We start from the raw sequence: 26,747 nt of genomic DNA on the forward strand, positions 1-26,747 counted from the left end.
CCCTTCACTTGCTTGACTTTGCATACTCCAGGTTCCTCATCAATTTCTTGCCTGATCCCTGAACACAGATATTCCCTAAGGCTTGGCCCTTGAGTCTCCTGTAGACTTGCTCTAACCCTCTAATATTATCAACTAACCCTATGTTTAAAAAAAATCACTCTGTAAGGACACTTTGTATATATAACTCATATTCTCACTAGCTTCTTAAATTCCTGATCCAAATTTCTAACTGCTTAATAAAAATCTTTAGAATGCAATTTATCCACAAGAGAACCCTCAAACTCATCCCTCAAACCCACCATTCCACCTACATTCTCTATCACAATCCTCCTAGGCACTCAGCTGCCCTAAATTAAATCTTGGTATTCTTAGCACCTACCATGGTAACAGAAGCTCAGTTACTGTGCGCTGAATGACTGAAAAAATCCATTGGTAAGTCTATCATTTAGGCCTCTTCATTCTTCACTGGCAACTGCTCTAGTTTGGGTCTTGATTAAATTACCTCAACCACCTCTGGTCTTTCTGGCTCAGTTTTCATAAAATGTTTTTATTTATTTATTTTTGTTTTTATTTTTTAGAGACACAGGGTGTTGCTCTGTCACCTGGGCTGGAGTGCAGTGGTGTGATCACAGCTTGCTATAACCTCGAACTCCTGGGCTCAACTGTTCCTCCCACCTTAGCCTCCCAAGTAGCTAGGACTACAGGCATGTGCCACCACACCTAATTTTTTAGTTATTTTTGTAGAGATGGGGTCTTGCTATGTTGCCAAGGCTTGTCTTGAACTCCTGGCCTCAAGCGATCCTCCTTCCTTGGCCTCCCAAAGTGCTGGGATTACAGGCCACCACACCCAGCCTCATGAAATTTTTTAAATGTAAAGTGGCTTTCTTTTATTAAGCTGGCAAAAAAACAAACCTGTACAATATTTATCATGTGGCATTAATGCAAATAATTTTCTTTAAAGTTTGATTCAACCAATTGATCTTTTGTCTACCTGCCTCTCAAATTAATTAAAAAGTTTATTTATTAACTATAATAAATGTGCTACCTTTGAGAATGTTTAGTTTATGTTAATTCTCCCCCCCATGTCTCCTATGGGATATAATTTTTGTTTTTAAATAAGCATTGTTCCCAAGTTTAATTGGGTTCCAGTTTGAGTAATACTAAAAATTAGAGATGACTCATGCATAAATTTAAAATCAATTAATGTTAAGTCAGATAGCATGAGGTAGACTTCAAAAAGTATAATACTATTTGTCTTTCTTCCCATTACACTATTCTTTTACATTTGACCATGTTTTCATACACTCCCAGTCCTAGTTATGAAGAGTTTACATTTTTATAATATCAATAAGCTTCTTTTAATTAAAAAATGTCATATAACCCTGATCTGTCTCAACTTGCATTTAATTTTAATATATTGATCAACCAAAGACATATGGATAATCTATTACTCTAATAAATGAATTAAATTTAAATCTCTATCTCACATCTTACATTCAAATAAATTACAGATGAATCAAAAATTTATGAAGCCACAAAACACAGAAGAAATGAGAATTTTTTTCCCCACCTAGAACCCACCACCTGAGAAAAAATTTTTTTATTTTTTGAGATGGAGTCTCACTCTGCCACCCAGGCTGGAGTGCACTGGCGTGATCTCAGCTCACTGCAACCTTCACCTCCTGGGTTCAAGCAATTTTCCTGCCTCAGTCTCCTGATTAGCTGGGATTGTAGGACCCCACCACCATGCCTAATTTTTTTATTTTTAGTAGAGATAGGGTTTCACCATGTTGGCCAGGCTGGTCTCGAACTCCTGACCTCATGTGATCCACCCGCCTTGGCCTCCCAAAGTCCTGGGATTATAGGCATGAGCCACCACGCCAGGCAACATAGTAAAGTCCCATTTCTGCAAAAAATACAAAAAGTAGCAGGGCATGGTGGTGTGTGCCCGTAGTCCTAGCTACTCGGGGGGCTGAGGCAGGAGGATCACTAGAGCCTGAGAGGCAGAGGTTGCAGTGAGCCAAGACCACACCGCTGCACTCCAGCCTCAGTGACAAAGTGAGACCCTGTATCAACAACAACAACAACAACAAAAAACAGGTGCGGTGGCTCACGCCTGTAAAGCCAGCACTTTGGGAGGCTGAGGCAGGCAGATCACTTGAGGTCAGGAGTATGAGACCAGCCTGGCCACCATGGTGAAATCCTGTTATCTACTAAAAATACAAAACGTACAAAACGTAGCTGGCTGTGGTAGCATGCACCTGTAATCCCAGCTACTTGGGAGGCTGAGGCAGGAGAATCGCCTGAACCAGGAGGCAGAGGTTGCAGTGATTTGAGATTGCACCACTATACTCCAGCCTAAGCGATAGAGTGAGAGTCTGTCCCACACAAAAAACAAAATAGGAAAGGCCAGATGTGGTAGCTCATGCTTGCAATCCCAGCACTTTGGGAGGCTGAGGCAGGAGGATCTCTTGAGCCCAGGAATTCAAGACCAGCCTGGGCAACATAGCAAAACCCTGTCTCTATTTTTAAAAAAAGAAAGGCGGGGCGGGGGAGGGGAAGCAAGGTAAAGCAAATGAACAATGTAATGTATACAATATGCTCCCTTTTCTTTCTTTCTTTTTTTCTGTTTTTTTGTTTTGTTTTGTTTTGTTTTGAGACAGGGTCTCTGTCATCCAGCCTGGGCTGTTTCTTTTTTTTTCTTTTTTTTTTTTTTTGAGACAGAGTCTCGCTCTGTCGCCCAGGCTGGAGTGCAGTGGCCGGATCTCAGCTCACTGCAAGCTCCGCCTCCCGGGTTCGCGCCATTCTCCTGCCTCAGCCTCCCGAGTAGCTGGGACTACAGGCGCCCGTCACCTCGCCCGGCTAGTTTTTTGTATTTTTTAGTAGAGATGGGGTTTCACCGTGTTAGCCAGGATGGTCTCTATCTCCTGACCTCGTGATCCACCCGTCTCGGCCTCCCAAAGTGCTGGGATTACAGGCTTGAGCCACCGCGCCCGGCCAGCCTGGGCTGTTTCAACCCCCCTAGGCTCAAGTGATCCTCCTACCTCAGCCTCCCAAGTAGCTGAGACCACAGGTACGTGCTACCAGGCCCAGCTAATTTTTGTACTGTTTGTAGGGATGGGGTTTTGTCATATTGCCCAGGCTAGTCTCAAACTTCTGGACTCAAGAAATCTGCCCACCCCAGCCTCTCAAAGTGTTGGGATTATAGGCGTGAACCCCTATACCCAGCCTCCCCTTTCACTTTAAAGAAAGGAAAAATGCATTTGTTTGTATGCTAATATATTCCATTAACAGTGCTATTTTTTTACTAGAAGGATACAAGAAACTAAGAAAGTGATATTAGTTATGTCAGAGCAGGAGACCAGAATAGTTGGCAGACAGGGATGAGGAGACTTTTCTTTTTTCTTTTTGAGACAGGGTCTTGCTCTGCTGCCCAGGCTGGAGTGTGGTAATACCATCACTATTCACTGTAGCCTCAACCTCCTGGGCTTGAGTGATCTTCCCACCTCAGCCTTCCAAGCAGCTGGGACCACAGATGCATGCCACCATGCCCAGTTAATTTTTAAAAATTTTTGTAGAGATGGGGGCTCACTATATTGCCCAGGCTGGTCTTGAACTCCTGGCCTCAAGCCATCCTCCTGCTGTGGCTTCCCAAAGTCCTGGGATTACAAGCATGAGCAACCACACCTGGCTGAGACTTCTCACTGTATAAGCTTTTATTCCTTTTGAATTTTGCCCTACTTGAATGAATGATCCAATTAAAAATGTAAAATAAGCCATATTTTAAATTAACTCCATCAAAAGGACTTACAATGGAACATGTGCAAGAATATTTTTCTTATAAAAAGATCTAGATAATAACTTCTAAAATCTCACAACCAAAATAATGAACACATATGAAAATTCACAAAAGAAAGTGGTTCTTACCCTAGAACTTAAAGTATAAAAAAAAAAAAGAAAGTGGTTCAAAAATAACCAAAATATGCAAGTCATATAAACAAATATACTAATTATCACTAAAGTTAACCTAAGACTACAAAACTCACTCTGCAAAAGTCTTTGTAAATTATAAAATGACAAAAAGAAAGAAAGAGAAAAATCACTAATTCTGTAACCCAGTAATTTCCAATGGAATATTCTTGGGCATTCTGTCAAGAAAGCAAAAGGCTGCAACCCCTGCTTCAATCAGAGTTTTACTTTTTATCTGATCAATATATTGAAAATTCTAATTTTTATTTAAAGAAAGGCTTTGAAATGAAAGCCTTGAAAACCACTATTAAAGGACATTATTTGAAAAAAATAATCTTCTCACGCTGGGCACAGTGGCTCACGCCTGTAATCCCAGCACTTTGGGAGGCTGAGGTGGGCGGATTACCTGAGGTCAGGAGTTCAAGACCAGCCTGACCAACATGGTGAAACCCCACCTCTACTAAAAATATAAAATTAGCCTGGTGTTGTGGCACATGCCTGTAATCTCAGCTACTGGGGAGGCTGAGGCAGGAGAATCGCTTGAGCCCAGGAAGCAGGGCTTCCAAGATCACATCATTGGATCAGCCTGGATGACAAGAGAGAAACTCCATCTCAAAAAAACAAAAACAAAAACAAACAAAAAAAAGAAATAATCTTCTCTCCAGACTCATAAATTTTCAAGAATTATTGTTTTTAGGCAAAAAGCTAATTGTTTATTTTTAAAGTTTGTATGATGCTTACCTGAAAACTCGCCCATAATTCCCATGTACTTTATATACACCATAGAGTCGATCTGCTACTCTCTGAAATAAATATTTAATAGAAATTGATTTTAGGTCAAAGTTATATCCTCATCCAAAAAAAAAAAAAAAAACCCAAAAAACAAAAAACATGCTTAGTACAATAAACTTGGAAACAGAAAAAAGAAAATTAGTAATCTCCGAAAATCCCATCCCCCTAAAACTAAAACCAGTGCTCTTACCATATTTATCATATCTTATACTTTCATACTTCTTTTTCTGCAAAGTTTTTAATTACTGTTTTTAAATTGCCTACAGCAACAGTGGTAATATGCTTACCCATCAGGTTAGTATTATCTTTAATAAGTACCACTATAAATAGCTGCATAAATTCCACTAAGTAGTGTATAAAATATACAAGCATTCCTTGTTGAATAATCTTGTTGGCATTCAGTTATTCTTAATTTTTCAGTATTATAAAAAGTTATCTCTGAGAATAAGGCTTTTTCCTTCAGACTGTTTCCTTATAATAAAATCCCCAAAGTGGAATTAACCAAGGGAAAGGATGTATTTTCAATTCTATTGAGATATAGTTTTATATATAAATGCTGAATATATGCAACTATGCTACTTTGTCAAAAGATAACTCCTAACCAACGAACACATTATTTTAATAACAACAGAATTACAATTTACATCACTGAAATGAAATGTGTACTGCCTAGTCATTCACAGAAATTTTACAAGTTAAAACAAAAACTCAATTTGGTAATTAATTTGCTTTATGTTCCCCCAAAGCATTATGAAAACGAACTGGAAGACCAAAAGTTCATCCTACAAAAAGCTCTAGAAAAAATTTCTGGTATACAGGTTCTAAGTATAAATTCTAAGGATACATTATCTCCCTGATTCCTTACGCAAACATGAGTATGAGGAATTAGGCATTAATGAGAGAACAAATCAACCCTCTCAAGATCTCCCCTTACAGTGACAGAACCGCCACTGCAAACGCTTCAAGTAGGTGTGTGAGGATCATAAAATATTTTCCATCTATCGTTGGCCTGCTCTGAGGAGACACATACCCACTAGACTAGGGGTCCACACACTACAGGTCTGCCACTTGTTTTGTAAATAGAGTCTCACTGGAGCACAGTCAGGCTCACAGTGGAGCTGAACAGATGCAACAGAAACCATAAAGCTAACAAAGCTAAAAACACCTCCTATCTGGCCTTCAGAAAAAGACGCTGGCCCCTGGGCTGGAACCAGCTTCCGGGACAAAGCTCATAGTCCTATTTCTACTTGAAACTCTTACAGGTTGTCCCCAGACCTCTAAACTAATTTCTCTACGATGTCACTTCCTTCTTCTTCTTCTTCTTATTATTATCTTGAGACAGAGTCTCACTCTGTCTCCCAGGCTAAAGCATAGTGGCACGATCTCGGCTCACTGCAACCTCTGCCTTCTGGGTTCAACCAATTATCCCACCTCAGCCTCCCGAGTAGCAGGGATTACAGGCGTGCATGAACACGCCCAGCTAGGTTTTGTATTTTTAGTAGAAACAGGGTTTCACCATGCTGGTGAGGCTGGTCTCAAACTCCTGACCTCAAGTGATCCGCCCACCTTGGCCTCCCAAAGTGCTGGGATTACAGGTATGAGCCACTGTGCCTAGCCCCCAAGTATTTTTTGAGCATTCTGTGCAGTGTTGAATGTTTTTCTTTCTTTTAAAGTGCTTCCATCATCAAGTAAGGTTGGAAAACATCGAGACAATAAAATTTAACAGGTTTTTTTCTGTAGGACTTTTTAGACCTTTAACATCACACATGAATCATGACTGCTCAAGGCAGATACGGTTTGCAGTAGGAACATCTTACAGGGTTAGCATTCCAGAGAATATATGATGGAAAATGTCATTCTAACACTAACTTTTCTAAATCCCTGTACTTTCAGATACCAAACCTCCTTCCTAGAAGCTGAGCATTCATCCTCTACTAAGATATTAAGCATGGAAGAGAAGTAGAGAAGTTGCTGAAAAACCACTTCAGAAAAAAAAACTAGAAGTAATGTGTACAATGCAGATTCTCTGAATGTTTGTCCCCATCCGCATCTCCCACAAGAACTAATGCCTAATTTGTCTGGGTAATTTCAAGGCAACCAAAGGTCCAGAAATTTTATCTCATTAATCCACAGTCTTTTCTAACACCCAGTTCTTGACTGTAGCCTAATAATTATCTCCAATAACTTTTCTTTTATGAGAAAGTATCTTACAATTTATTCAAAAAGTCCAATGATACTCTTGAACAGTTAAACTGGAGATCAAAACAATATAAGATCTTCAGAAGAATTTTTTTATTCTATTTTTTCTGTACTGTCATGGAAATCCTGAAACATACAAAAAGCATATAGAACAGAAGGATATACCTCCATTTCCCAACACCCAGCTTCAATAATTATTATATGGCCAAACTCATTTCTCCTAAAACTGCCCCCACTCTCCACTGCTCATTGGTAGACTCATTAAAACAAATTCCAGGCAACATACTTCATTTCAAGAGGATTCTGGCCAGGCGCGCAGTGGCTCATGCCTATAATCCCAGCACTTAGGGAGGCTGAGGTGAGCAGATCACTTGAGGCCAGGAGTTGGAGACCAGCCTTGTTAATGTGGTGAAACCTCATCTCTACTAAAAATACAAAAATTAGCTGGGCATGGTGCCACATGCCTGTAATCCCAGCTACTCAGGAGGCTGAAGCAGGAGAATTGCTCGAACCCTGGAAGTGGAGGTTGCAGTGAGCTGAGATTGTGCCACTGCACTCCAGCCTGGGTGACAGAGCAAGACTCTGTATCAAAAAAAAAAAAAAAAGTAATAATAATGAAAAAGAGGATTACAGATTCCAGTCAGCGTAAAATGTGACCTTACCTGGTATCCTAGTCTCTTTCAAAGCCGTTGGCACAAGCATGTTCTAAGGTTCCCTCTAGATTACCACAAGGGACCAGAGTGGATGGTACATTTTCCAGGTACATTAATTTACTGAAAAGTATTTTCCTCCTTGCCTATTACAGCCGAACTATATGGTTAAGTATAATTATTATTCCTTGATTTCTAGCCCCTTTTGTCATGGCAAACTATTATCTAAAATTAGTTTATTTGGTAGAATTTAAGAGCACAGACACAGGATGGCCTAAAATCTATAAACTATTTCACAGACCTCTAAAAAAAACATGAAAGAATACGATATGTAGATCTAAAATCCTACACATATTCACATTCCAGCACTGAAACGGCAGGCCTTTTGACAACATCTGAAACAACTATTCTATTACAAACCATGGAGAAAACAGGCTAAAATTCTTTGAGTTGTTTATAACAGAAACCATTTCACATTTTTTTAAAAAGTGCAGTTTAGAGGATGAACATATTAAATTCAAATGCAAAAATCAGGTATTCATGATAAATACCACCCATTACTTAAAAACATAATGATTAAATGAGAAGCACTTCCGTATAAATGTGCATCAAAAAGCTTTTGGGGATCACTTACAGCTCTGACACGAAGAAGATGTGAGATGACAGACTGCAGTTCATCACTATAGTGCTTAAGGTCAGTAAATCTCCTGTAACAGGAAACAAATAAAAAATCGTTTTTCAAATGAAAACAAGCACTCAAAAACTGAAAGTAAAAACAGTAGTTCCCGAGAATAACAAAGCTGATTCTATTTAAACATATGCTGGCCTTAAACATTTACATATCAATATAAATCCAAAAAATCTAAAATAAAATGATACTTTCTTTTGATATTTTGAAAGTCAAGATATCACACTTCATAATATCACACTTCCTCGTGGAACTGAGATACAGAAAAAAATCTGTTGGTATGAAAAAATTACTTTGAAAATACAAAACAGGAAAAACTTTAAGGAGCTAAAAGATACATTACGGTGCAATCATAAACTCATGGTCTCTAATCTCAGTCTTAATTCTGCTCAAGTAATTTGCTTCCCTCATCTATTAACTGCCATTTTCCATAAGAAGCAAACACTTCTGATGCACCACCTGTCACTCCCCAACAACCCCTTCACAGATAAACAAAAGCCATCAGATGGGAACAACTCCCACCTTCACCTCCTGCCAATCAACTTACACACTTCCCCATATCTACATCATTTTCCCCCTCCCATTAGGATTTCTTCCCATCTAACGCTCTAGATTCCATTCCAGCTACAACCCATATTCCTATTTCCTAACTTCCTATCTCTATAAACTTCTTCTCACTAGCATATCAATTAACTCAGGTCTCTCACAGATTAAAATACACACTCCCTTGACAACACACCCAGCTATTAACACCCTGTCAATATCTACCCCTTTTATAGCCAAGCTTTCACAAGGCATCACTTCCCCAGCAATAACCACTTCTTCCATTCCCATTCACTGCACAGCCTATGAGAATCTAGCTTCTGCCTCCAGCACTATATAGTAGGGAAATATTCCTGACAAAGTCACCAACTATTTTCATGTTGTAATATTCAACGATCCATTTTAGTTCTCCTCTTACTTGATCCTTTTGGCAATGCAACAGCTGATACCATCCTCCTTCTCAAAGATCTGTTTCCTTGTCAGTGTTATTTTTCTCATGGCTTTCCTTTTATGTCACTCTCTGGTCACTCCTGAAGCTCTTTTGTAGTACTCACTTCCTTCACCCATCTCTTACATCTCCAACTGTGGTGTGCAAAAAATTCCTGAAATCTTTTTTTTTTGAAACAGAGTTTCACTCTTGTTGTCCCGGCTGGAGTGCAATGGCGTGATCTTGGCTCACCGCAACCTCCACCTCCCAGGTTCAAGCAATTCTCCTGCCTCGGTCTCCTGAGTATTTGGGATTACAGGCATGTACCACCACACCCAGCTAATTTTGTATTTTTAGTAGTTTTGTATTTTTAGTAATTTTGTATTTTTAGTTTCTCCATGTTGGTCAGGCTGGTCTTGAACTCTCAACCTCACGTGATCACCTGCCTCGGCCTTCCAAAGTGCTGGGATTACAAGTGTGAGCCACCACGCCCCGCCAAAATGTTTCTTAAAAACACTACTGATGGTCTCTCAGAGGGATGTGAATACCCCAAGGTCCTCTTGGGACTCAGGAATCTGAATCTGAATTTTATAGCTCATCCACAGGATTCACAAGCTGGTAGTCCTCAGGTTACACTTTTTTTTTTCCCCCGTGTTTTTTTTGTTTTTTGTTTTTTTTTAAAGGCCCAGCACTGTGTCACCCAGGTTGCAGTGCAGTGGCTTGATCCTAGCTCACTGCAGCCCTTGATCCACCTGCCTCAGCCTCCCAAACAGCTGAGACTACAGATGGGCATCACTATGCCCAGCTGACCTCAGGTGGTTATACTTTGAAAACACCCTTAAAGTGCTGACATTCTTCAAGGTCCAGTCCTAGGTCCTCAGCTATCTTCCAATCCATCTTTCAATCTACACATTCCTATGTGACTTGTCATTCACAAAGCTTCATGATTACGATCTACATATTGCTAGATTCCAAATTTCTATCATGAGCCCAAATCTCTCCTAACTCCGGATCTATAAAAACCAACTAATTTAGTACACATTTGTACTTGCTTACATAGCCAAAGCTCAGCCTATCTTCCACTACTCCACAAAATCTCTTTCCCTTGTGCTCCCTTGCACTCTGAAGAATGAAACCTGAGTGCCATCTGTATTTCTTTCTCTCCTTCACCCCATACATTCCACTAATTGCCCAGTCTGTTGATTCTATCTCCTAAACATTGCCCCAATACACTCACTTTTCTCTGGCCTCTCTGCCAATGCCCTAAATTCAGATTAGCATCATCATCTCTCACCAGTCCTCCTGATTGGCCTCTTAGCCCACTCCCACACTCCTCTAATCTACTGTCCATTCTGCTTGGATGATCTTCCAAAATGCAAATCTATACCACCCCCTTGCTTTTAAGCAGCTTTCTACTGCAGAGATGTTATCCACTGATCCTGAGACAAAGTCCAAACTCTGTAATGTGGCTTAAACAACTTTTCACAGACCCTAAGTATTCAGTTACTGTACAGTAGGTTCATTTAAATAAAGAGGCAGTGGTGAGGTGGAGGACATCAAATCATTAGATAAAATACTTAACTGCTCTTACTCCCTCAAGGCAGTGTTTTTCAGCAAGGAAAATAATTCAGGGATAAAAGAGCTGGCAAGATTGGCTCCCAATTAAGTGGAGTACAAATCTCCCTTTTTATATCCAAGATGGAAGGTGGAAAATGTACACTTGCATTTGTAGGATAAAACTTTGAAGGAATATAAACCTAAAAACTAACAAGGTATTACTCTCTGGGGAGAGGAAACGCATAGAGAGGAACAGGAATGAGACTTTTCACTGTACAACTTTTCCATACTTATCAATCTACATATATATCTGGTTAACCATAAGAATATATTATGTACTCCAAAACATTTTTATTTAAATAAAATTAAATTTATATATAAATATATATTTTATATATATTTACATAAAATCTCAGATAACTATCAGTGGCTTTCTTTATGTAGAGCCAGTGACAACTGAGCTGGTATAATTTTCCCTTAGAAGTTTTATGATTTGAATTTAAGTTTCAAGAGGCTAATACTTTGCTAAACTCTTTGATCAGATCTTCTAGTGCTGGGTCCCAGGAGCTAGAAATTCTTAAAGATCAGGTCTTCTGGAGCTTCTCCAGAACTGATTAGGTGCCCTAAAAACGTTTCTTTGTCGGCTTCCATACTCGGGATCTGGCATGACTACAAAATTCTTAGCTGTCATATCTGGATATGAGAAATGTATAAGAATATAAACAGTAAGCCTCAGAACACTTAAATTAGGTGAAGCAGCGGTTTCTGGAGTTGAAAGGTCTTAACACCTTTGGTCACAGAACATATAAGGCATACTAAAGTTTCTCTGTTTGATTAACACATTGGTATAATCTCTTGTTCAGGGAGAGGAGTGACAACACAAATCATCCCCAGGTGATAACATCACCAGAAAGTCAGGGCTAAAAGATTCTGAACACCTAGGGGACAGAGACAGATGTGCACCTTTGAAAAAAATCACAATTACTGGGAAATCAGAGGACCTAAAGGTGAAGATTGAAAAATTCATCAAGTTTTAGATAATAATGTATGCTTAAGAAATAAAGGAGCTGAGCACAGTGGCTCACGCCTGTAATCTCAGCACTTTGGGAGGCTGAGGTGGGTGGATCATGAGGTCAGGAGATCGAGACCATCCTGGCTAACACGGTGAAACTCCGTCTCTACTAAAAATACAAAAAATTAGCCGGGTGTGGTGGCGGGCGCCTGTAATCCCAGCTACTTGGGAGGCTGAGGCAGGAGAATGGCGTGAACCCAGGGGGCAGAGCTTGCAGTGAGCCTAGATTGTGCCACTGCATTCCAGCCTGGGCGACACAGCAAGACTCTGTCTCAAAAATTTAGAAAAATTAAAAAATAAAAAAAGAAATAAAGGAATTAAGGAATTAATTTTCTGAAAATGAGGGTATAACTTCTTAGCCCAAGTCAAATTCTAGAATGTCTGCATATTAAAATGAGGACTCTTATAAATGATTAGGTGTTCTTAGAGAAATATCAAAGACTAAAAATCATATATAACGTCAGAATGTTACAGTTTCACTGGAAAGCAGGGAGTTTAAAAAGAGGACAGTCCGTACTAGGAAGATGGTGACATAAAACTTGCCTCCTGAAATACTAAGTATCTAAAATTCCTGTCTTCGAGGCATGCAAAACTGAACATGTAAATGCAGATTCTGATAAGACTGTAGTTTGAGGCTGTCTATATTCAAATCCAGTATGTCCTATGGCCTGAATTAGCCATATTTTCTATTCTCCTCAAAGTATACCTATTGCCATTATAGGCTTTATGTTTCCCTTTATTTTCCATATTCTGTTTTTTGAGACAGGGTCTAGCTCTGTCACCCAGCCTGGAGTGCAGTGGCACGATCTTGGCTCACTGCAACCTCTGACCCCTGAGTTCAAGTGATTCTCCCATTTCAGCCTCCCAAGTAGCTGGGCCTACAGGCATGTGCCACCAGGCCCGGTTAATTTTTGTACCTTTAGTAAAGACAGGGTTTCACCATCTTGGCCAGGCTGGTCTCAATCTTCTGACCTCAAGTGATCTGCCTACCTTGGCCTCTTGAAGTGCTGGGATTACAGGTGTGAGCTACCATGTCTGGCCTTATTCTCCATATTCTTTAACATACTTTTAGTAAGTAAGCCTGGACAGGAGCCTCTCCTAATCAGATCTCATCCATTTCTCAAGACTCATGTTGAAAAGACCCTCCATCAAGGCTTTTTGAGAATGCTTCTCTCCAAGCTCAAAGGCAAAAACATGGCTAGGTGCAGTGGCTCACATATGTAATCCCAGCATTTTGGGAGGCCAAGGTAGGAGGATCACTTGAGACCAGCCTGAGCCGGTGAGACCCTGTCTCTACAAAAAGGAAAAAAAAACAGCCAGGCCGAGTGGATCACCTGAGGTCAGGAGTAGGAGACCAGCCTGGCCAACATGGTGAAACCCCGTCTCTACTAAAAATAGAAAAATTAGCCAGGTGTGGTGGTGGGCGCCTGTAATCCCAGCTATTTGAGAGGCTGAGGCAGAGAGAATTGATTGAACCTGGGAGGCAGAGGTTGCAGTGAGCCAAGGTCATGCCACTGCACTCCAGCTTAGCGAGAGAGACTCCATCTCCAAAAAAAACAAAAAAGAAAAAACAAAACAAAACAAAACAAAACAAAAAACTAGCTAGGCATGGGGGTGCTTGACTGTAGTCTCAGCTACTTGGGAGGCTGAGGTGGGAGGATCACTTGAGCCTGGGAGGTGGAGGCTACAGTAAGTTGAGATCATGCCACTGCACTCCAGCCTGGATAACAGAGCAAGACTTTGTCTCAAAAACAACAACAAAGGCAAAAACATAGCTTGGGGGTATAACTTATCTATTTTACATGGCTTTCCTTTTTTTATTAGACAGAGTCTCACTCTGTCACCCAGGCTGGAGTGCAGTGGCACAATCTCGACTCACTGCAGCCTCCACCTCCCCAGTTCAAGTTATTCTCGTGCCTCAGCCCCGCAAATAGCTGGGATTACAGGCATGTGCCACCAAGACTGGCTAATTTTTGTAGTTTTAGAGAGACAGGGTTTCACTATGTTGGTCAGGCTGGTCTTGAACTCCTGGCCTCAAGTGATCCGCCTGCCTTGGCCTCCCAAGTGCTAGGATTAGAGACGTAAGCCACTGCGCCCAGCCTTATTTGGATTTCATATTTGCATATGGCTGTAGTTTTCTCTACCTAGCTATTATACTGAAAGTAAATCAAGCCATACAGATTGTCTTATGCTCCTTTACAACTTGTGCAACTATTACCGAAGATAAAGCCCTGAAAGAAAAGAAACACTAGTCTGAGTGACTGTTAGAAATCATAAATGACAGTCCACTCCCCAACCTCCTCTTCTAGTTTCTACACTTTGGTTCTTGCCTCCCTATCTGTAAGCATTCTTTTTTTTTTTTTTTTTTTGAGACGGAGTGTTGCTCTGTTGCCCAGGCTGGAGTGCAGTGGCATGATCTCGGCTCACTGCAACCTCCGCCTCTCGGGTTCAAGCAATTCTCCCGCCTCAGCCTTCTGAGTAGCTGGGATTACAGGCCTGCCCCACCACACCCATCTAATTTTTGTATTTTTAGTAGAGACGGGGTTTCACCATGTTGGCCAGGCTGATCTCGAATTCCTGACCTCATGATCCACCCACCTTGGCCTCTCAAAGTGCTGGGATTACAGGCGTGAGCCACCGTGCCTGGCCTCTGTAAGCATTCTTAATACGATGTACCTTGAGCTCCTTGAAGAAAACTCACTATATAGATTTCTCTCTATCCATACTTCCTGCCCCAAACTCAGCATAAGAAAATGATATAACCTGATATTTGGAAGCTCGGGGAATAACCTGAACAAATCATAGCCTCAATTATCTAACTAGTTTTCTTTTAAAAGAAAAAACTATCACTTTATATATGAGTTAACTAAAGTCACATAGATTTTTTCCAACCAAGAAAAACTGGCCACATTAGATGAAACTTCTACTATGCAGTGTAGCACAGTACATGAGTGGTTAGTGTTGCTTATTTCTACAACAGACAGTAGATTGCCAGGCATGGTGGTGGGTGCCTGTAGTCCCAGCTACTCAGGAGGCTGAGGCAGGAGAATGGTGTGAACCTGGGGGTCAGAGCTTGCAGTGAGCCAAGACTGCGCCACTGCACTCCAGCCTTGGCAAGAGAGCGAGACTACGACTCCAAAAAAAAAAAAAGAATATGTTACTTATATAATCTGGTCAGTTTACCACCTAGATTTTGACTTAGCGGGTTTAGTTTATTTGCAACAATATAAGATGCTCAATAAATGGAGATAGACCTTGGGCACACCTCTTTTAAGAAACATATACAAGCTGGGCACAGTGGCATCCACCTGTAGTTCCAGCTATTCGAGAGGCTGAGGCAGGGGGCATTGCTGAGCCCAGCAATTCCAGACCGGCCTGAACAACATAGTGAGACCGCATCTCAAAAAAAAAATATACATGTCATCTTGGGAGGCCGAGGCAGGTGGATCATGACGTCAGGAGACCGAGACCATCCTGTCTAACACAGTGAAACCCTGTCTCTACTAAAAATACAAAAAATTAGCCGGACATGGTGGCGGGCGCCTGTAATTCCAGCTACTCGGGAGGCTGAGGCAGGAGAATGGTGTGAACCTGGGAGGCAGAGCTTGTAGTGAGCTAAGATCGCGCCACTGCACTCCATCCAGCCTGGGGACAGAGCGAGACTCTGTCTCAAAAAACAAACAAACAAACAAACAAACAAAAAATACATATATGTGTGTGTATATATATGTATATATGTGTATCTATGTACACACACAATCCAATATGCAAAAGAAAGCATTTACAGGGTACCTAAGGCCACATAAAAGCAGAAGACTCCAGGCCCTCCCACTCACTACTCTGAACAGTCTAGTTTGGGGAAAGATAAACATGAATGAAGCAAGTACTAGAAGAATCATTTTGGTAATCCCTCTAAAACAATCTTTCTGGTTTTCTGAATTTTAGGAAATAACAAAACTATTTTAGTAATATATTTTAATAAGAATATAGAAATAATCTATTGGAACAGCTAGATCTATAAAAGAGATTCTACATATTAAGAATCTGATATAACAATGACCAATATACACAATTATCCAGAATTTAAGACAAACAAATCTTATTACTAATTATACAGCAATTATACACTTTAACAAGAACATAAGGGCAAAAGAACTGCCTTGGTGACATTATTGGTCATATTAAACTTAAAATTATGCACACAATATGGATCGTAAATAAAATTCAGCAGTTCAGAAAACCTGGCTGGGTCAGAAAAGGGAGGAAAAACATTCAGTTGACAGAATATTTTCCATTCAACCAAAAAATACTAATTGACAAAATATTAGTATTAATCAAAAATATTATCAAAATATCAATCAAAAATGATTCTCTAATGGATGTACAGCCACCAAAGTCATACATTTAGCTTACTAAGTTTTCCAGAGCTTTTTTTGAGAGTGACTTATAATTTTAGTTCTTAATCTAGAGAACATCTCTTATATACCATGCATGTTAGTATAATACTTATCAAAAACCTCAATGGAACCATAGATGCAAATTAAGTGAAAGAAGCCAATCTCAATGTTTACATACTGTATATGATGTGACATTCTAAAAAAAAAAAAAAGAAAACTATGGCGATAATAAAAAGATCAGTGGTTGCCAGGAGTTGAGGAAGGAGATGAACAGGTGCAGCAGAGAGGATTTTTAGGACAGTAATAGTATTCTGTATAAAATGATAATGGTGGGTACATGTTATTATCCATTTGTCCAAACTCAAAAACTGCCCGACACCAAGTGTGAACCCTGACGTAAATGATGGTCTTTGCTGATAACGCTGTTTCAATGTAGGTTCACCAACCGCAACAAACACAGCTCTCTGGTGTGGGATGCTGATAGTTAGGGAGGCTCTGACAGGTCAGTGGGGAGGGGTGTGGAAGAGAAGGTATATGGGAATTCTCTGTATACTCTGCTCAATGTTGCTAACTCTACTAAATCTATAACCGCTCTAAAAAACAGTCTATTAAAAAAAAAAGAAAGAAAAAAAAAGGCCAGGCATGGTAGCTCACACCTGTAATCCCAGAACTTTGGGAGGCCAAGGCGGGTGGATCGCCTGAGGTCAGGAGTTTGAGACCAGCCTGCCTAATACATGGCAAAACTCCATCTCTACTAAAATACAAAAATTAGCTGAGCGTTGTCGGGGGTGCCTATAATCCTAGCTACTCGGGAGGCTGAGGCAGGATAATTGCTTGAACCTGGGAGGCCGAGGTTGCAGTGAGCAGGGATGACGCCACTACACTCCAGCCTGGGCGACAGAGCAAGACTCTGTCTCAAAAAATAAAAAAAATTAAAACTAAAATTTAAAAAATCAACTTACCATCACAACCTCCTAATTACCAAAATTTAAAAATATTCATTTAGATTTTATATTAAAAATTTATATGAAAAATCAGGGGCATTTTGTTAATATGTTATGGTTTATAAAGTCAGGCATAATAGGTCATCAAAACATGCAGACCTCGCCTTTGTCTGGTAAGAATTTACACAATGTAGAAATTAGTGCGGAAGGATTCACTAGAGAAATTCTAACAGACTTCATAAATTTGGTCCTGCAAAACAAAAAAGCCTCATCTGCCTAAGCACATATCCAGCTAAAAAACTCTAACTGAACCAAATTGCCAAGTAAAGGTCCATAGAGTTTGAATTATCCACCACATTTAAAGATTAAGCAAAACCAAAATCTTAAATACATAGGTCTCACCCCATGTTAAGTAATTTCTGAATACACTGGCTTCTTTTAATATGGAAATGCTCTCACAAACACTAGCTGATATTAATAAAATCAAGTATTTGTCATACACCTTTGTGAAATTTTCTTGGTATACAAACTAGATGGTTCATTATTAAGTATATGTAAAAAGTATATAATTTTCTTATCTTGAGCCATGCATATTCAACAAGCAAAATCATATAAGGAAAACTATAAAATTAAAATTACTTTTCTCATTTTTCTGATATCTGCAACAACACTTAATAAACCCTTCTAGAAAAAAGCAACGGTTTAATTTTATAAAACTTCAGTCACAATCATACCCCCAATCAAGTTATCAAATTTCAAATTCAGTTTTAAACTTGAAGAGGATTTCACTAAATGTGAATATGTAAAATATTTAGCAAATAAAGTGCATACATTCAGAAATGAAAAATTAAATAGACTGATAGGCACCATTCAAAACAACATTGTAACTGTTATTAAAACAAAACCTTACTTGTCTGGGTTTTTCACTCTGAATGTTGCATTAAGCGCTTTTAACCTGGAGTCTGCCTGGAAAAAATAATTTGTTCACTTAATACAATTACATTTCAGGGTATAAAATTCAAACAATTTTACTTTCCCTTTAGAATTAAGATGCTCAAGTACAGTTTTCTTCATATCAATTGTTGTAAACACATTAAACATGCCTAAAAAAAAGCTTAGTAATTATTTTTGAAAACACTACAAAAACATACTATAAAATAGACTGAATACAAGGCATTCAATGGTACCAAAGTAAAACAACTGTACACACCAACCAATACACGAACAGGCATATAGCAATGCATTATTAGAATTCGGAAGAGGTCATGTGAAAACAGTAGTTTTTCTCTAAGCCAAGAAAAGCAATGATCTGTATATATAAACTAAATGAAACTACTGCTTTAATGGCCGGGCACAGTGACTCATGTCTGTAATCCCAGCACTTTGGGAGGCCGAGACAGGAGGATCACTTGAGGTCAGGAGGTTGAGACCAGCCTGGCCAATAAGGATAAACCTCGACTCTACTAAAAATACAAAAAAATTAGCTGGGTGTGGTGGCGCGTGCCTGTAATCCCAGCTACTTGGGAGGCTGAGGCAGGAGAGTCACTTCAACCTGGGAGGCAGAGGTTGCAGTGAGCTGAGACCACGCCACTGCACTCCAGCCTGGGCGACAGAGAGACTCCATTTCAAAAAAGAAACTACTGCTTTAGAGTCTGCATCTACTAAGGGTAGTTATCAGATGGAATCCAAAGCAAATGTACATTGGTTTTTCTCATTTTCACAATCTATATTTTAGAAGAAAGAATATAGAAATACATGTACTAAGTAACACTCTACTAAATAAAACGAGCTAGATGACAGCAATTACTTTCTAGCTAGCAGAAAATGTTGTCAGACAACACAACTTTTTAACTATTTTATTCACTTATTTCTAGATAATTACTCTCAAAGAAGAAACAGAGAGATAAATACTAAATAATAATTTCACTGCATAAAATGTGTTAACACATCCAAATCCTGTCCTGTCCTAAATTCTCATTTAAAAAAAAAAAGACAACCAAACAACTTTTCTAACCAAGGTACAAGAACTATTAGGGTTCATAAAAGGTAGCTCAATCAGGAATCAATTTCAAAATGTGGTCTGGTTTTTAAAATCCCACCTTGAAAATTTCACACTATTACAACTTCCAACCCATAATTACAAATACTGTTAATGAATAAACAAACAAAACAAAAATATTACTAAGGCTTCCCAGATTACCTGGTTAAGAAAATAAAGACAAATATAACAAATACACTACTCACAAGTTCAGTCTCCTAGAACTTCAGACCAAAAGAGATTTAAAGAGCTATGTAAACAATACCTAAAGTAGTTTATTTTGATTTTAGGGAATTCTCTTATGGAATTCTCCTATTTCTAAAATCAGTATTTCACAAATTCTGGACCTTTCTTACATCTCAAGGAAAAATGAGCTAATATATGTCAAAGTCCTTATCAATAAAAACATCTATGAATTTAAGGCATATATTAAAAATAACTAAAAACCAAAGGATCTTGTGTTTATGACTTCAATCACATGCAAAATGTGATTCTTTAAATGAAGATGAAACTACATAAAACACTAAGGAAAAAGATACTCATTTGTATCTTTTCTTGAATCTCTTGCTTTTTAACATCAGCAATTTATTTTTTACTTTTAAAGTCACCAATTTACCAATTTAAAAGCCATTTATAAATGTAAAAGATCACCATTCTAACTTTTTTTTAAATTTAAAATATAAATTTTGAGACGAAGTCTCGCTCTGTCGCCCAGGCTGGAGTGCAGTGGCGCGATCTCGGCTCACTGCAAGCTCCACCTCCCGGGTTCACGCCATTCTCCCGCCTCAGCCTCCGAGTAGCTGGGACTACAGGCGCCCGCCACCACGCCCGGCTAGTTTTTTGTATTTTTAGTAGAGACGGGGTTTCACCATGTTAGCCAGGATGGTCTCGATCTCCTGACCTCGTGATCCACCCGCCTCGGCCTCCCAAAGTGCTGGGATTACAGGCTTGAGCCACCGCGCCCGGCCTCACCATTCTAACTTTTGCTTACCAAATGTTTTGTCAGATCAGGTCCATCTCCACATCCAACTCAATCTGCTCATTTCACAAGATTACACGAAAAGGGGAAAGCTGCCTAAAATGTCACCAAACCAGAAACTTCTCCCAAAAGCTGGATCTCTGAAAAACTACCTGGACTGTTCCAAATCTGATAGGTTATCGCCCACCTAATCAGATTCCCCATTCAACACCTAAAGATGCCCCTTAATTCCTTATTGTTTCCTATGATCCTATTTTACTCCCTCTAGAACAGCATTATCTGAAATCATATTGTTCACTTGATTCTTGGCTGTCCATTAAGAATATAAGAGCTATAGGCCAGGCGCAGTGGCTCATGCCTGTAACCCCAGCACTTTGGGAGGCTGAGGCAGGCGGATCACGAGGTCAGGAGTTTGAAACCAGCGTGGCCAATATGGCGAAACCCTGTCTCTACTAAAAATACAAAAAATTAGCCCGGTGTGGTGGCGCATGCCTGTAATCCCAGCGACTCAGGAGGCTGAGGCAGGAGAATCCCTTGAACCCGGGAGGCAGAGTTTGCAGTGAGCCGAGATCACACCATGGCACTCCAGCCTGGGCGACAGAGCAAGACTTCATCTCAAAAAAACAAAAAAAAGAATAGAGCCATAAAAAGACCCAGTGTGAAGGTGGCCCCTGGACTGTACAAAGGCTGCTGTGGCAACACTTTTACCTGCTTTATCTTCCCCAACACATTACCTACTAAGGCACACCCTGCCTGGGCCTCCCTCTCAAGGAGCATTCCTCTTCCTCGGCCTCTGGTGACTCCACTGCAGGTTTCTTATCATCACTAATGTCTCAGCTCAAATGTAAGCTTTTTAAAGGAGGTTGACCATGTGGCCTAGGTTGCCCAGGACAGTCCTGATTTATGAATGTTGTCCTAGTCTTTTGTTTTGTTTTGTTTTGAGACAGAATCTTGCTCTGTCACCCAGGTTGGAGTGCAACGTGTTCTCCTCATCTTAAACGTCCCCATTTCCTCTCCAAAGGGTTCCCACTTGGATAATAAACTTTATGGTCACCCATCTTAGGGTAACCCTTAAAAATAATCCCTGCTGTCATATTCCCCAACAAGGATGATGCTTTATTTCCTTTATACTACTTACCACTATTTTTAAAGTATCTTATCTTTTATTTAAATGCTAACTTAATGTCTCTGACGACTAAAATATAAGCTCCACAATAACACAGAGGTTATGAACATTTCCAGCTCATTCACTACTGTATCCATAATACTTAGAAGAGTACCTCACGCTGTAGGGACCAGCATTTGGAATCTCCACATTGGATCTCTCAGAGTTCCTGTGCAATAACGAGATTAACAGAGATCCTAACTAAGGGCCCAGACCTTGGCTCTGGTAGTTCTTGCTCCAAGGAAGAGGCAGGGTCCTGGGTTCTTATGAATCAGCCTAAATTCATTTAAGGATTGGGTATTCAGAAGAATACTTTCATGTTAACTGAGTTAAAATGTTACTTTTATATTAAATCAACTACTTTATATGTTCATTACTCTAGGGATAAACCCTTTGCTCTTCTTTCACTGAATTAAGTAAAATGAGTATTTATATTTTGTGTAGGTATTTATTCTTAAATAGAAACAGAGTCTCACTATGTTGCCCAGTCTGGTTTCAAACTCCTGGGCTCAAGTGATTCTCCTGCCTCAGCTTCTCAAGTAGCTAGGACTATAGGAACACGTCACCAAGCCCAGATTGAGTATTTATACAACTATTCCACCTCCCAAAAAAGAAGAAATGTCAAAAACCAGTAATGATGAAAAAATTGGTTGCTCCTGCTTACGTTAAATAGAACACAGATAAAAAGAAACTAAATTTTGGCTGGGTGCGGTGGCTCACGCCTATAATCCCAGCACTTTGGGAGGCCGAGGCAGGCAGATCACAAGGTCAGGAGATTGAGATTATCCTGGCTAACACGACGAAACCCTGTCTCTACTAAAAATACAAAAAAATTAGCCAGGCATGGTGGTGGGTGCCTGTAGTCCCAGCTACTCTGGAGGCTGAGGCAGAAGAATGGCTTAAACCAGGGAGGTGGAGCTTGCAGTGAGCCGAGATCGCGCCACTGCATTCCAGCCTGGGAGACAGAGCGAAACTCCATCTCAAAAAAAAAAAGAAACTAAATTTTAGATTATCTTGCTGGGTGTAATAATCACTCCCAAACATTTGAAGAAAATATTAATGTAGTAGGCCAAAACTACAGATAAAATAAGTCTGAGAAAAGGAAAATTAAAGTAAGATAACATTTCAATTTGAGGATAACAATCCAAGAGCCAAGGACAAATATTCTTATAAGATATGAATATTTGGTCTCATTCAGAATGACCTCATTTTCACAGAAATAAAGCTTTCAACACTTCCTTTACCAACAATCTCTGCAAATATTAATTACATAATTAATAAGCAAGAGAGGTAATATGGGATGGTAATTAAGGAGGGCTTTGAGTTAGTCTAGACTTGGATTCAGCCTCTATCACTTATAATTATGTGACCTGGGCTAAGTCACGTTCTAGAGTTCCTCATCTAAAAAATGAGAATATTGACTCACCTCAAAGGTACTGAGGCAATATTCAGCAAAATAAACATAGTATAATTATAGCATAGTGCCTAGCAAATAGTAAGAGTATATGATGGTAATACTTAGATAAGAAACTGCTTTAGATTCTAAAAAAAGTTTTCTTCTTTTTTACCATTTTTGAAAATCTTTCTAAAATTATCTTCCTAAAAATAGTTTTATCACCTTATAGCAATAGTTGTCAAATTTTAGGCTAATGGGATTAAGGACGTCTGGGATGAATTCAGTATTTTGAACAAACAATCCCATCAATTGAGTTACACGCAGTCCACTGACCACACACTGAATTAAGAGTACACAAGCAAAATTCTACTTTTTCTTGAGGCCTCCAGTTAACCATTACAAACAACAAATACTGAATCCATCTATGATACCCTTAGGGATTACAGGTGGGTAGGGATTTTGCCTCATGCCAAATGTACCCATTCTGTGACGTGTGACTCACATACCACTGCTACCTCTTTTCCGCTATCAGGCTCAGCTGTCAATTGTCACTATTGTCACAATGTGCCTGTCTTCACTCACTTTTTAATCTTCTGTTAAAATATGTTGTAACCTAAAAAACAGCCAAGTTTGTCTGAATACCTATAATAAAATTAACGGGTCTGCTCCGGGAAGACCAAAGTATAGTAGTAAAGTATAGCAGCAAGCCAATGTTACATCCCCTTGAACATCTCAGATGTCAGTTTTGGCTTAAATACCAGCTTTCAATTGTGATCAGGTTAGCTGTAACTGCCAAATATATGACCTCCAGATAAGTGGAATGTGACACACTCAATCTCTCTCTCTATATATATACACACACAGACATATGTTACGTACATATGATTGTGGACATTTGTATGATTTACACATGTATATGAGGCTATGCAAAAAGGTCCCATTTCCCTGACGGAAGGAAGGACTTAAAACAAGACATACATTCACAACAAAATAAGGAATACAGAGAGACATATGGGTTTCTGAATTCTCTCCATCAATTTTGTTTCTGGCTCACTTCATTAGAAGTCTGATGTTTTGAATTATTAATTCTGTATAGTAATATTACCTTTCAAATACTTTTTAAAAGTACAATACATAAGACTCCCCCACAATGAAACATTCTATCTAAATACTTAGTAGCACCTACACATAAGATTCAAGGCACTCGGTAAATAGCAATTTTATAATGATGGGGAACTCAAGAGTCTTCTCAGAATCACTAAAGTTATAGCCAAAAACTGGATTCAAGGACAAAAACTTGTAACTATTAACTACAGTAAAGACTTAATGACTAGACTTTTAAAAATTTTTGTTATATAAAGAGAATTCACTAAAACGATTGTATTTTAATCTTTTCCTTGTTAGCTTTTAACATATCTTGAACTATTTTTCAGAAAACTCTATCTAAACATAAATCAGTTTTTAAACTTCCAAGTTATTTCAAATCCAACCCTAAACTAAAATTCTACCATCCCCTCTGAGTGTTATTAAGTGATGAATTACAGCCAAGAAAATTCTAATTGTTTCAGTACATCTGTCAACTAAATATTTATAGCTGGGCACAGTAAAACTAGCACTTTGGGAGGCTGAGGTGAGAGAATCAATTGAGCTCAGGAGTTCGAAACTGGCCTAGGCAACATAGTGAGACCTCATCTCATCTCTACAGAAGAAAAAAGTTAAAATTAGCCAGGTATGGTGGCACACACCTGTAGTCTCAGCTACTTGGGAGGCTGAGGCAGGCAGATGGCTTGAGTCCAGGAGTTCAAAGATGTAGTGAGCCATGATCACACCACTGCACTCCGGCCTGGGTGACAGAGCAAGACTCTGTCTCAAAATCATAAAAACCTCAAAATATTTATAAATTAGAATCAGTTTATGACAGAACTGGTTTATCATATTTTCTTTGCAGAAAAAAAATTTCCTCTTTCTAGTTTGTTTTGTGCCAAATTTCAAATACCTATCTGCCAATTCATGGGAATTTTACTGTAAAAAAATTTTCTTCTTGTCTAGACATATTATATTAAACTTTTGATACTGTATTTTCATGTGAGTCATTTAACGATTTCTATTACATTATATATCAATTTATATTCTGTTAGTCTACTTACCTATTCAGTTTACACCAGAGATGAAAACTTTTAAAAGTTTGTAATAACCTTTGTTGTATGTATTTTAGGAAAGAAATAAAGAGCAGCAGAGAATTCGGGTGTCCAGCTCACCACCACTATGCTCCTTGATTTTCAGATCACCATCTCATTCCCAAACACTAATTCTAATGACTAAATTTAAAAAGCTGTTACAAAAACTAAATAATCCTGTACCACTAACAGATAAAACTAACTTAGAACTATTTCAAAATGACTCCTTTGTCCCCATTTAAAACTGGCCACCATGTCTCAACAGACAGAAGCAGCATGACCAAGGGCTTATCTTTTAGACTGCTAAGGTTGGACTCTTTCATATCTGATAGAGTGAGCAATTGTCGGGGGCAGGGATATGAGTGGAAACAGGACAGAAGAAAAAAAAAGAGGCAAGGTATAATACTAGTACACTGGGGAAAATCTACAACTTGTACTTAAATTACTGCTTCATTACTACAAACACTAACTAAAAAAAACAAAATAAATCACTGTTTCACAATGTTCTTTCCCTGTAGAATAAATTTGCCCATTATAGTCTCATTAGTAACTAAAATTACACAAATTGAAAGTGAACTGCAGTGTCTCTTTGAAAACCTTACCAATGACACTTATTGTAAAGACAATTTCCAACATTCGTTTACACAGTAAATACCAAGTTCACAATTAGTGCATGGCACCATGCTGGGAACTGTAAAGGAACATGGCAAATTTCACAGAAACATTCTTACCTTCAGCTGAAACCCAGTTTCATTCACAGTCTCCTTCCAGTTACCTTCCTAAAAATTGAAGTTAATTTTAGAAATCATTACTTCAAAGCAAATATTCCAAACTAAGTAAATTAAATTCCTATCATTCTGTTCTTACTTCAGCAGGGATTGGAGAGAGAGGTTTAAAAAAATTTCTTTTCACTTCAAAATTAAACATTCAATCCGGCCGGGGGTGGTGGCTCAAGCCTGTAATCCCAGCACTTAGGGAGGCCGAGACGGGCGGATCACGAGGTCAGGAAATTGAGACCATCCTGGCTAACACGGTGAAATCCCGTCTCTACTAAAAATACAAAAAAAGTAGCCGGGCGAGGTGGCGGGCGCCTGTAGTCCCAGCGACTCCGGAGGCTGAGGCAGGAGAATGGCGTGAACCTGGGAGGCGGAGCTTGCAGTGAGCCGAGTTTGCGCCACTGCACTCCAGCCTGGGAGACACAGCAAGACTCCATCTCAAAACAAAACAAAACAAAACAATTCAATCCAACTTCTAAAAGATTACCAAATGGTGCACCCAAGATTTTATAGATCTGAGCTTCAAAATACTGAAGACAAATTTTACTATTATTTAAATGATACCAAAAATACCATCATCAGTATCTTTAAATACAAAAATGTTAGCCAAAATAATAACATAATCCATTAATTGGAAATTCATAACAAAAAAATAAATTGCATGTAAATTAACAAAAAGATCCTTAACATAAGTATTCTACAATTTTTTTTTACGAAACCCAAATTAAATGAATATTTTACTAAGACTAAATAAAAGAAAAATACCTGTGTTAAAAACAGATAGAAGATTTTGTCTCTACAAAGGATGGGATGTGAAGCAATCCTCAAGAGGAAGTTTTCTAAACCAATCCGTCGCCGCTCCACAAAATCTGGATCCATGTTGTCAGCAGAGAGTTTATGCCAAACAAATTCTGCCTAGGTAAACAAAACAATCATTAAGAATAGTCTCAATGCGGAAGACTTCTAAACTACTGCCAT

The 26,747-nt window shown here is 39.1% G+C and overlaps 1 protein-coding gene across 2 annotated transcripts in view; it reads right to left on the reverse strand.

The window, feature by feature from the left end:
- SNX4 (sorting nexin 4) overlaps positions 1 to 26,747 on the reverse strand; it is a 79,034-nt gene that overhangs the window by 27,766 nt on the left and 24,521 nt on the right. For both annotated transcript variants that reach the window (XM_003894040.4, XM_003894041.4), the window contains 5 exons: positions 26,535 to 26,684; positions 25,725 to 25,772; positions 18,149 to 18,204; positions 8,245 to 8,317; positions 4,711 to 4,772 (listed from right to left, as the gene is read on the reverse strand). In XM_003894040.4, coding sequence (XP_003894089.1) covers positions 4,711 to 4,772; positions 8,245 to 8,317; positions 18,149 to 18,204; positions 25,725 to 25,772; positions 26,535 to 26,684 — 389 coding nt within the window. The remainder of the gene's footprint in view (positions 1 to 4,710; positions 4,773 to 8,244; positions 8,318 to 18,148; positions 18,205 to 25,724; positions 25,773 to 26,534; positions 26,685 to 26,747) is intronic.

This window comes from Papio anubis, chromosome 2, assembly GCF_008728515.1.
Source record: "Papio anubis isolate 15944 chromosome 2, Panubis1.0, whole genome shotgun sequence".
In the NCBI taxonomy this organism is placed as follows: Eukaryota; Metazoa; Chordata; class Mammalia; order Primates; family Cercopithecidae; genus Papio; species Papio anubis.